At 38.1% G+C, this 12,034-nt stretch overlaps 2 protein-coding genes across 2 annotated transcripts in view; both read left to right on the forward strand.

Annotated features, from left to right (window-relative positions):
- The window catches only part of rab15 (RAB15, member RAS oncogene family), a 155,026-nt gene extending 150,636 nt beyond the window's left edge, over positions 1–4,390 (forward strand). Inside the window, exons 4-7 of the mRNA XM_043698077.1 lie at positions 110–187; positions 313–402; positions 1,553–1,618; positions 2,561–4,390. Coding sequence (XP_043554012.1) covers positions 110–187; positions 313–402; positions 1,553–1,618; positions 2,561–2,719 — 393 coding nt within the window. The 3' untranslated portion in view covers positions 2,720–4,390. The remainder of the gene's footprint in view (positions 1–109; positions 188–312; positions 403–1,552; positions 1,619–2,560) is intronic.
- A 2,784-nt stretch (positions 4,391–7,174) lies between these two features.
- On the forward strand, positions 7,175–11,591 carry gpx2 (glutathione peroxidase 2). The gene is made up of 2 exons (XM_043698079.1): positions 7,175–7,518; positions 10,350–11,591. The coding sequence occupies exons 1-2, from the start codon at positions 7,252–7,254 to the stop codon at positions 10,698–10,700; spliced, it is 618 nt and encodes a 205-aa protein (XP_043554014.1). The 5' UTR covers positions 7,175–7,251; the 3' UTR covers positions 10,701–11,591.
- The last annotated feature ends 443 nt before the right edge of the window (positions 11,592–12,034 follow it).

Raw genomic sequence — 12,034 nt, forward strand, 5'->3', positions numbered from 1 at the left:
ATCCACTTTGCTAATATGTATTATGGTTAAGGCTTGGTTACTAGGATAAGTGTAACATGTTTTCCACGAAATCATATACTAAATAGGATTTATTGATTTTTATTTACAGGGAATTTTTCTGGTGTATGATATTACCAGTGAACGCTCCTTTCAGCATATTATGAAATGGGCCAGTGATGTTGATGAGGTAAGAGACAAAGTGACTATGCATAATTTTATCTTTGAATAAACGTTAAGACTGTAGGAAAAGCATTATCTATGTTTAATTAGTTACAGTACTCACATTGTATTTCTTCATCACCCTACCCCAAGTATGCTCCTGAAGGTGTTCAGAAAATTCTCATAGCCAACAAAGCTGATGAGGAACAGAAAAGACAAGTGAGTGCTGAACAAGGTCAAAAAGTAAGTATTCACCGTCATTTACGTTCCTATTCCATTCAATGTGTGTTCTACTTGTAATATCATATAAGTTTAGCTGATATTTCATCCCAAACCATTTTTTTGACAAAGAAACTAAAGAACCGAGGATGCTGGAAATTAGAAACAAAAATTGCTGGAAAAACTCAAGCAGGTCTGGCAGCATCTGTAGAGAGAAAGTGGAGTTAATATTTTGGGTTACGTAACCCTTCTTCAGAACAGTTCTGAGCAGCAGAAGAAACCGCTGGTTAAACTCAGCAGCTCAGAACTGTTTTGAAGAATGGTTACTTAACACAAAATCAGAGTGGTGCTGGAAAAGTACAGCCGGTCAGGCAGCATCCGAGGAGCAGGAAAATCGACATTTCAGGCAAAAGCTCTTCATCAAGAAAGGCCCGAAACATCGGATGCTGCCTGACCTGCTGTGCTTTTCCAGCACTACTCTAATCTTGACTCTAATCTCAAGCATCTGCAGTACCCACCTCTTCCTAGCTGACTTAACCCAAAATGTTAGCCCCACTTTCTCTCTACAGATGCTGCTAGACCTGCTTGAGCTTTTCCAACAGTTTCTGCTTTTTGTTTCATTTCTCTTGGCAGTTTATTCTCAGCAGTAATTTGCCTTGCACGCTCTGGGACAAGGTCAGAATGTCGGTCCCAAACTATTTGACTTTACTCTGAACTAGCAGTCTAGTCAGCAGTATTAACTGGTGCCTATAATCTGTAAAATAGAGGTTAATACTATAACTGATAAATTTACATTCTTTGTACTTGGTGATATTGCCGTTTTTAGGGGAGGAACATGTCTAACATAAAAGCAGAAATACTCTGAAGACAGATTGAATGCTGCTGGACTCACTATTTAAAGACACCACACAATACATTCCAACAAAGATTGAGTTTCCTATCCTGGTTCCTTTATCAGTGTGTGTAAAACACAATATCATCTGTGCTAGGTTGGGGTATCCAGGATTATAAATCTCTGGTATTGGAGTAGTAACAAACTGTTCTGATTGAATGGTACAAAGGGCAGAATAGCTTACGCCTGTTCTGATATGTAACACCATAAATTAAGAATGTGCTGTATAATTTAGGAATCACTACCTGGTTTTAAAAGTTCTATTAACACTTGCTTCCACAGCTTGCAAAAGAATATGGAATGGACTTCTTCGAAACAAGTGCCTGCACCAATTATAATATTAAAGAGGTCAGTGCAAGCATTACAATCACAGAAATGTAAATATTTGTAGCACAGAGAGAGGCAATTTGGCATGTTGTATCTTTTCCCATGCCCTCCCAGTATAATCTAAAATTAATCTCACTATGTTACTTGCTTCCCAAATCTCCCAACCACAACCAATTGGAAAGAAATTCCTCCTAAGCTTCTTATCGTCTGAGTAGCTGTTTTAAATTTACTAATCATTGCCAACCTTTTTTTCTGCTTCTGAGGCCAAGATGAGTCCACCATGGTTATCTCAAATGATGGAGCAGGCTCAAATGGGCTGAATTTCTAACTTTGCTCCTAGTATTTATGCACCTTGTAATTACAGTTCTCCATCCCTGATATTATTGTTGACTATGAACACTGAAAATCTAAACTTAATTGTAAATATTGAATGTAAAATATGAATATTTTGTAATTGAATGTGTTAATTAAATTATCCATTAATTATATTGTCTGTTAGACTTTTTAAAGGAAAATATATAACAACACCACTTATAATAGAACCAAACATGTGTATAACATAGGAGATAGTTTGGCACTTTTGTTTATGCTAATCTTTGTAAGCCATTGACCAGGTTATGAACTAGGCTTCGTGTACAGCAAGTAAGATGCCAATTATTTAATCCCCAATTATAACCTATCTAAACTCACATGACAATTCATTCTTTTACATTGATGTTATCTTTCAATAAAGTCACTCAAGTGACTTAGCACCCATAAATGAAAGCTTTTTTCAAGAATAAATATTGCTTTAGCAGAGAATTGTTTCCCCTCTCTCGTCCTTTGAATATTGCAGTGAGATTTTGTTTAATGTGCATGATGAAACATATATGTACATATGTAAGTTTAATTTCAGGTAAAAAGCGCAAGTTGAATTGTTGCATTTGTAATGTTGTGGTATTTTGGCATGTTCTTATTCCACAGTCATTTACTAGACTGACAGAACTAGTGTTACAGGCCCACAAGAAGGAGTTAGATGGGCTTCGACTATCAACCCCTGATGAACTTAGTATTGCTGATTTAGAGGAGGATGACAGCAAAATTGAAGGGACGAGTAACTCACAGAAAGTTTGCTGGTGCTAGAAACGGAGCCAAACAAAATCCAGTTCAGCGGTCTGAATCATGCCTCAAGACCTGGTTGCCTGCTGTTATTTTGTGCCACCTTAAATATTCACACGAATCCTGCTTCTCTCTGGAGTTGGACTGATTCTTCCAGCTGATTCAAATAGGTGTTGTATTTTTGTCCCAGCTCTGTGGTTCAACCACGTCTTGGACCTGGCTTGTGTGCTGTGCATTTTGTACAGTTACTGTGCTGTAATTTGTGTTCAGGTGCTCAACTGATGGTTCAGTAGCCTGGTTTCTACAAGACTGCTGTTTCAGTATTTGTTTTCTATGTGGACAGCCCTTCCAGACTTTGTGACACCATTGTTTTCGCAATTAGATACTTATCATTACAATTGCCCGGATTTCCCCTTTTTGTGTAATTAATAAGTAGTTTCTTCAGTATGCTTTTAAAATATTTTTAGCCAAGCTCAATAAAAGTGCTCTGTTTGTCACCTTTGCTGCTCAATTAAGAATTTTTGAACCCAGCATGATTATTACATCTTGCTCAATTTAGAAATTCAACTTAAGCTTGAGATTATGACTCCTGAAACAGAACATGTTATTGTGGACACTGTCAAAAGGTGATTTTATCAATTTCAATTTTTTTGTATCTTGAAACATTGTTGTGAAATAAGCATTATCTCTCTTGTGTATTCTAAGACTTGCACTGCCCTGCTAGGTTCATGATCTAAGTGATGCTTTTGATTGATTTGACATAATAGTTACAAAGCTGTGTTCAGTTTTACTTTTATTTTGTCATTTGATTCAAAAATATCCAATACTGACTAAATTGATAGATGATTGTTGCTTGGGGTAAGTAATGACTGATACACCTTTCTCTCATTCATCACAATTGACTGTGCCAGAAACAGAGAATTAAACTATTTTCTAAGTGACAAACTATGTAACGAAACCAGTATTCCATCCAAATTCCATTTCATTGCAAGTTTTACTTTACAGTCCTTGTGAAATTAATGATTTTTCTTTTGCACTTTAACATTTTGAATGAAGAATTACTATAAAAATGAGTAATTAGAATTTTCAAGGATGAATATTCTATGCATTGAATTCTATAGTTATGATTGTTTGTGAATTCCTTTTTAATATCAGCATCACAAACTTCGAAGAACAATATCCCTTTTGCAGTAAAGTGACAGAGGTTAGATATGTTTTCAGTGGAAACAGACTGGTGTTGCAAAGAAAACAGCAAGAATTCCTATTAAGTACTCGTAAATAAAATTGTATTCTCAGACATTGCATGTTTGAATGGTTAGTGCAGCATCATTTGGCTAAGAACCCAAATGAGGCATATCCTGTTTCAAATAAATTAGGATTTGGCTACCTCAGTGATATAGTATTGCAGTGTGGTGATGTTAACATTTCTTCATAACTGCGAATACTGTTGTTCAGTTCACAGCCTGTGTCAATTACTTTCCTCTCAGTGGTAGAATGCAACATCCATGATAAAGGTTGAAGTAATTATGTGATTTACAGAGATTTGAACCTGATGTTTTGAATATTTGTGCTTTTAGCTTTTTTCCTCTTGTAATCAAAGATTGTATGAACATAACGATTGCCCAATGTACTTCACTCTGCCTGGAAGAGTCAAATGAATGTGATATGCTGATTAAAGCATCTTAATTTTCTTAATTACTGTATTTGTGAAGGAAAACATAGAATTTGACTGAAATTAATTATAATTACCTGCTATTGAAAAACCATGATTTTATTCACAGATGTCTACAAATAAATTTCATCAAGGGTTTAATTGTGCTACTATGTCAATATACCAGAGTATTTGACTTAATATCACAACAGTTTTCAATCTTGGTCTGTCTATGAAAGCATCTTGCCATCTGTTCTTGTACATGAATTGTCTGTTGAAATGCTCAGTCTAGATTAGAGTAGTGCTGGAAAAGCACAGCAGGTCAGGCAGCATTCAAGGAGCAGGAAAATCGATGTTTTGTGCAAAAGCCCTTCATGATGAAGGGCTTTTGCCCAAAACCTCGATTTCCCTGCTCCTCAGATGCTGCCTAACCTGCTGTGCTTTTCCAGCACCACTCTAATCTGGACTCTGGTTTCCAGCAACTGCAGTCCTTGTTTTTACCTTATTGAAATGCTCAATCTGTTTAACTCATTGCTAGAGTCTTACTGAAAAGTGCAGTGCTCAGAAATATTTGTGCATCTATTGACATCTGTACACTGAATTATACCACCATTTCATCTATACAATCCTTTAGTTCCATAAAAGATTTAAGTATTGGCTTGCGCTGCATGTGTTGAAACCTTAAGTGACTCGCTCTCGTAGTTTCCTAATGATCTATCTCTGTTTGAACATTTGGTTAAAATGCTATTATGCATGCTACATTATGTGTATACATTCTTGTGCAGAAAGCTGAACTGTTTCATTGTACAAGACAGTGTGACCCCTAAAAATTGTACTTAGAGTTGTAAATAGGGTGTATCAGTAATTCCACGCATAACAATTTCATTAAGAATTCCAGGGCTGAATGAATGGAAGAGATGTAACATCTAATTTTTGGGCATAGAATACAAAATACAGACATTTTGCTGAACCAGTATAAAGCATTCGTTCAGCCCAGTTGAATCTTGTATTCAGTTCTTCCATGAGAAAGATGTAAAAACTTTGGAAAGGATACACAAAACTAATTTACTAGAATAGCTCCAGGGGATAAAGAAATACTTTTAAATGAATAGACTGGAAAAGTTGGGATAGAATAGAGCAGGTTATGAAAAAAAATGATTCTGATGTTTAATTCTGTCTGAAACCATACATTATTTTAAAGAGAAACAGTTTCTGAACGTTGAAGGATTAGTAACCAGGAGACACACCTAAGATGATCCACCAGAGAACCTGAGGGGACAGGAGGAAAAACTTTCGATGCAATATGTAACCAGTTCGGATTTGTCATATGGTAATAGGTGCAACTTCAGTAATAGTATCTGACAGAATGAATAAACGAAGGAAATAACATGCAGCAGAAAGTGACGGGGCAGAAGTGAAAAATTACTTCAGCATTCACTGAATGAGAAGATGACATTTGTCGCTGAAATCCATGTATTTTATCATAGAAGCTTGTGCAACAATTGCCCTCTTTCCCCAAAACAGAGTTTACCTACAATGTGAATGCATTCAGAAAGACTCGTGTTCATCGGAGCTTAGTTGTAAACGTGAACAAAATTGAACATTAACTTATTTGTTTTCCAGCAAAATATCTTGTTTCATTCCAGACTAAATTTAATCAACAAAGTTGATTAAAAGCCTAGGCTTCAAATCAAGTGTACAATGCAGCTTTAGTCTGATTGTTTTGTTTTCTTATTAAATATTAATCCCTTTGGTGCCATTAGTCTGAATCAGAGAATTGCAGCGATACCTGAAGCGTGTAACCTAATTCCCAGGCCTTGACGGTTAACGCCCAGTAAGTATAAAGACAGAAACCAATGGGAGATGAGTATTGTCGATTGCTTAAGTATTTTCACCGAGCTCAAAAATAACTAGTTGGTTTAGTTCGACAAAAGAACCTTTAATTACAGCAAACAATTTTAATCAGTGCACTAAACTGGAACACATGTTAACAGTCATCTAGAGTCACCACTTGATTTAGTCCCTACCCTCCCCTTCACTGTTTTGATCACACAGCACTGCCCTTGATGTGAAGGGCAGTGCTTGTCACTGGCCACCTGGGTGTTTTCCTTTCTTCCTGGTGGTGGAAATTGAATAAAGATTTGTGCACCTTGTGTCTCACACTGTGTCTCACACTTACACCATGGGTGCTGGGGAAAAATAAGCACTACCGCGGTTAGGCGGTAGTGTGGGGGTTAAAAAAGAAAAAAAAACAGGAGTGTTCCCATCCAAAAAGAAAAATAGAGTCACCACTTGTAGTCCCTGTTGACCATACAGGTTATGTGTAAAAAGGTTGTTTCGATGACACTGGGGAACCTGTCCACATCAGAATGGAAAGTGATGCATTAAGCACCTTTGATTTAATTCATTTCTGATGACTGAACAAATGTTGACGGAACTGCCTTGTTAAAACTATTCTTTAGAAAGGATGACTTAAAATTCCCACTTATGTCTAAATCAAGCCCACAAAACTGCTGAGGCTATGTGTTAATTAAATTTGGAATTTCAATGTATTTTTTGGTTTCGGGTAGTCTTGGTTCGCTTTTGCGGAAGTGTTAATTTACCGCACTTTTCACAAGACGGTTGTGCAGACAAATAATCTGCCTCTTCCAAATTTGGTTTGTTTAAAACATGACCAGTTATGAAACATTCTTAAGTCCCGCCTAACAGAGGAGTGTCAGATTTTGATTCTCGTGGGGAGTAGTCTAAAAATCCTCACCAGTATCTGAGGTCAACCTGTTTCCTGCTATTCTGGATAATTAAGTATTCCAACCTCTGGAAAGGGAGGGGCTAAATTTTCGCACAGTCATTGCTCAGAGACAGAACTCTTTATAGTTGTAGTCAGGTGGCTGTTAGCTGCCGTTGGATGAGTGCTGTCCCTCAGCGAGTCTGCACTCGGTTGTTTTGCACCATGGCTCAGAGCATCAAGTCATTCTACGACCTCAGCGCCGTCACCCTGGCCGGGGAAAAGCTGGACTTCAATGTCTTCAGGGGCAAGGTGGTCCTGATCGAGAACGTGGCCTCTCTCTGAGGCACGACCACAAGGGATTTCACCCAGCTCAACGAGCTCCAGAGTCGCCACCCGAACCGCTTCGTTGTGCTGGGTTTCCCTTGTAACCAATTCGGGCACCAGGTGAGAGAGTCCGCAAACCAGCTGAGTTATGGTAACATATGCTACCAATCCCCGCTCCTTTTAACGTAAAGTGAACTCGCTCGATTTAACCGAGACATTTTAGCGCAAACCTACTTATTATGTTCAAGTCTATGCTTATTTTTAAACCCGTGGTCATTTTCTCTGACTTCATTCAGTGGCTGTTCTGGGGGTTGGTTAGTTGTGCACTTTCGAGCGGAAATTCTGAGCGCACCCTCGTGTTTTATTTAGTGCTCCTTTTTTTAAAAAGGCTGGGTTTCACTTCAACTATCACCATGGAAAATTACTGGAGCGATTCTGAACATGGTCTCATTAGCCTGGCGTCGCCCTTTTGGGGATCGGTGTCTGGGCCAGAGAACCCTGTTCGGGGGAGTGGGGGTTTGGAGCCTGGGTTTTTGTTTCTGCACTATCTCCTCGATCTGGGCATGGACTGCAACACCCAGAGCAACCTATCGCCTTCCATGTTTAAAGAGTGCATTTAAAATTTGTTAAATATTGAATCGTTACACTCCAAATGTTTTTCCTTTGTACATCGTAATCGCTAATGGCTGTCGTCCAAGCCCATGATAAAATGTTTGTGGTTTTGTTTTACTGGAATGGAAATGCTTCTTCCCATGAACTTTTAACATTCATCTTGGAGGGAGAGAGTTGAATATCCTTTTAATGTATACAATGTTTCTTGATATTGGAGCTTTAGACTGGGAATAAATTACTTCACAAACAGGTCAGCAAAGTTGGAAATTTAACCGGAGCACCCAGAGGAAACCCACGCAGACACTGGGAGAATGTACAAACTCCACAGTCGCCCGAGGCTGGAATCGAACCTGAAACTCTGGTGCTGAGGCAACAGTGCTAACCACTGAGCTCTGCTGAGCAACAATGTGGTTAGATAGTATTCACATCCCTTATGTCGTGTTTGGCCCTAATGAAATTTCAAACTTATATTCATGCCATCACAAAAACCCATCGTTTTTTTTTAACCACTGTATCATTCCAACTTCACTCTTATCTCTGCTTACCAAGTAATAGCTATGCAGCATGGAAACAACCCTTTGGTCCAACATGAAAAGTTTAGATTATTCTGAACTGATAGTTTAATTTGCCAGTATTTGGTTCATACTGCTCTAAACCCTTCCTATTCATATACCTATCCAGGGGCCTTTTAAATGATATAATTGTACCTGCCTCTACCACCTCTGGCAGCTCTTTCCATGCATGCACCCACCCTCTGTGTTACCCCTCCGGTTTCTTTTCAATCTTTCCCCTCTCTCCTTAAACCTACAGCCTTTAGTTTTGTGGACTCACGTCTCCTCCCCCTGGGAAAAAGACCTTGGCTCTTTTCGTGATCCATGCCCTTCATGATTTAATAAACCCCTCAGATCATCCCTCAGTCTCTAATGCTTCAGGGAAAAAAAAACCAGTCTATTCAGCCTCTCCTCTAGCTCAAACCCTTCAATCCTAGCAACATCTTTGTAAAACTTTTCTGAACCTTGCTGAAACCCTCCTGTGCTTTTGTTATTTGCCTTTACACTTGATAGTTTCAACACCATTCTTAACTGGTCTCCCAAATACTAATCTAAATACAGTAAACTGGTTTGCCAGTGTCTTGGCTTGTAGTAAGTACTATTCCCTTTTCACCATCCTAGGAGGTATCTGCACTTTTCTATGTCTGACCTCTTGTGTCCCCAGTTTTAATTACTCCTCCATTAGTGACTATCTTCAGTTACCTTGGTTCCAAACTAGTCTACATTCTGCAACCTCACTTTAAGATACTAATTATCACTTTGATCAAACTCTAATCATAGAATCAGAAATATTACAATAGTGCAGAAGGAGGCTATTTCAACCCATTGTGCCTACACCAGTGCTATATCTAGTTTGGCTCTATTACGTAGTGCAATCCCCTTCCACATATCCCTTCACATCCTCATTATCCAAAAATCTAGATAATGTTCTCTTATGCCTTAAAGTTCTGTCGTATTGAACCACAGCAGACCATATGACATAAGTACACCCGCAGTGAAAAAGGGAGTTCCTGAATGTGATCCGATGACTAATGGAGAATGACAATGTATTTTGAATGAGAATGGTAGGCAGTCTGGAGGGAAACCTGTAAATGATAACATTCCTGTGGTCCTATTTTCTTTGTTTTACTAGGCAATAGAGCTTGCAGTTATGGAAGGTGCTTTTGAAGTTAATTAATTACTTGTGGATGGAAGACCTTGCTGCTACTGTGCACTGATTTGAGCTATCTGGAGGGAATGAGTATTGATTAGCAAAACATCCACCACTTTCAATCAGTCTGCTTTGTCCTGGATTGTTAAGCCTCTTAAGTGCTGTTAGAGCTGTACCCTTCCAAGCAGGTAAAGAATATGCCATCAATCTCCTGACCTGTAGTCAGGAGGTTTATATCCACACACTTCCCAGATTCTGACCTGCTCTTGTAGCCAAAGTATTTGTGTAGCTCGTCCAGAGGGTGGTGGAATTTGGAAGTCGCTGCCTTTTAGTGTGTTAGAGGCAGAAACTCTTAACATTTTAAGAAATATTTATATGTGCACTTGCAATGTCAAAGCATGCAAGGTTATGGACAGTGTTAGAAAATGGGATTAGATTTGTTGTTCTTCATTGGCCCATTGGGTCTGCAACAAACAACGTTTGTGTTATACACCCCTATGACTATGATTGGGCTTTGTATCCTACCTTGAGAAACATCTACTCAGTGGCCGAAGGTGTAAATGTCATTGTGTATAATGCTAATGAATGAATTAAATTTGAAATTCATGTGTTATGCATTTTGTTATAACCTTTTTTAGGAAAACTGTCATAATGAAGAGATACTCAGTTCTCTGAAGTATGTCCGTCCTGGTGGTGGTTTTGAGCCCAATTTCACCATGTTCCAGAAGATCAACGTCAACGGTGCTGGCACACACCCTGTCTTTGCATTTCTGAAGGAGAAGTTGCCCGTTCCTTCAGATGATGCTACATCCTTTATGAATGATCCCAAATTCTTCATCTGGAGTCCAGTCAGCCGATCAGATATCGCTTGGAATTTTGAAAAGTTTCTTATTGGCCCTGAAGGGGAGCCTTTCAAACGCTACAGCAAAACATTCCAAACCATCCAGATTGAACCTGACATCAAAAGGCTTTTGAAAGTTATCAAATAAAGAATCCAAGTTTAGTGGAATAAGCAAGGAGGCAGAGTTATATTTCTTTACACATTACCTTCACTAATGGGAAAACTGCAATAACCTTTTTTAGTTGACTTTTATCAATTCGGACTCTAAATTAAATACAGAACTTGTTTGCTGTGCACAAAAATTGGAGGTTGAGATATTTCATCCAATCATTTGAGCTCCTTGCATAGCTTTCCGTCTTCTCATCTGCCTTCAAGATCAGTGCATGACTGATTTACTTTGTCTTCTACTAATTTTCATCTTTGCTCACGACTTGAGCTGCTTCCTTCTTTTCAAAAAACATCTTTAAATGCTGTTTGTTGCAACAAAAGCCTTTGTGTTCTCTCATCACATTAGTTAGTACATCTTTTTCAAATGTTGAAAGAAAGGATAAATATCATGTTGATCTCACTATCTAATCAACTAGAAAATTAATCTGATCAGTACCTGCCATAGTGAAGATAATCTGAGATTTTAGTTGTGTTGATTGGACCTCCTGAACGTACTGGTTACTGAAAACCTCAACTATAAAAGGAAAATAAAGCAGTTTTCCCAATGTAAGAGGGTAAATGTGCTTCCAATAAGTCAACCATCTGTTACTGCACAACAATTTTGAATTGTAAGTCGCCAGAAGTGCTGAGAATTTGCTTTTGTCCCAGTTTATGGATCTTAGAAATAGGTCTACTTCCTTTAGAAGTTTTTAAACAGTTCTTCTGTTCTTCAGAACTTTCATAAATGAAGGCATCCTCCTAAATCCAATAAGGAAGCTGCCAGAAAAACCAAGGAAAGTTACTGAATTTTCAGGATGTTACTGTTTGAAATTTTTTTGGTGTAGACATTGTGTATGAGAAATGAATAATAAAGAATGTTTTGAAAATAAAACTTGTTTGTTTCTTTTTGGTTCAGTTCCAGCAATTAAGAATGTACTTAATTTCTCAAAATAAAAACAATTTCTTGATCACCTGCCTGAAATTAATCAGTCACTTTGGTCATTCTGGATGAACAGGCCTCATGCTCTTAATTATTTGAACATTTGTTCCCTGAAACTATACTTTATTCTTAAGACCTTCAATCTGCAGCACAATAAATTCTTCATATATGTAATTAGTCATCATATTTCACCTGGAATTAGGTTAGCAGGAATGAATGGAATTCCAAAGCCACAAAGAAAGTGGCCATACTACTTGCTGAGTTGGCACATGTATCTCTAACCTTGATGCTTGTATGAAATATAAAGTATTTCCCAGTCTTAATTTGTTTTCACATCAAAACTAATCTTGTATTCCAGACAGCCAGTAACCGGTGTGAGCTATATTGTGGAGAAA

Source organism: Chiloscyllium plagiosum, chromosome 10 (genome assembly GCF_004010195.1).
Source record: "Chiloscyllium plagiosum isolate BGI_BamShark_2017 chromosome 10, ASM401019v2, whole genome shotgun sequence".
Classification (NCBI taxonomy): domain Eukaryota; kingdom Metazoa; phylum Chordata; class Chondrichthyes; order Orectolobiformes; family Hemiscylliidae; genus Chiloscyllium; species Chiloscyllium plagiosum.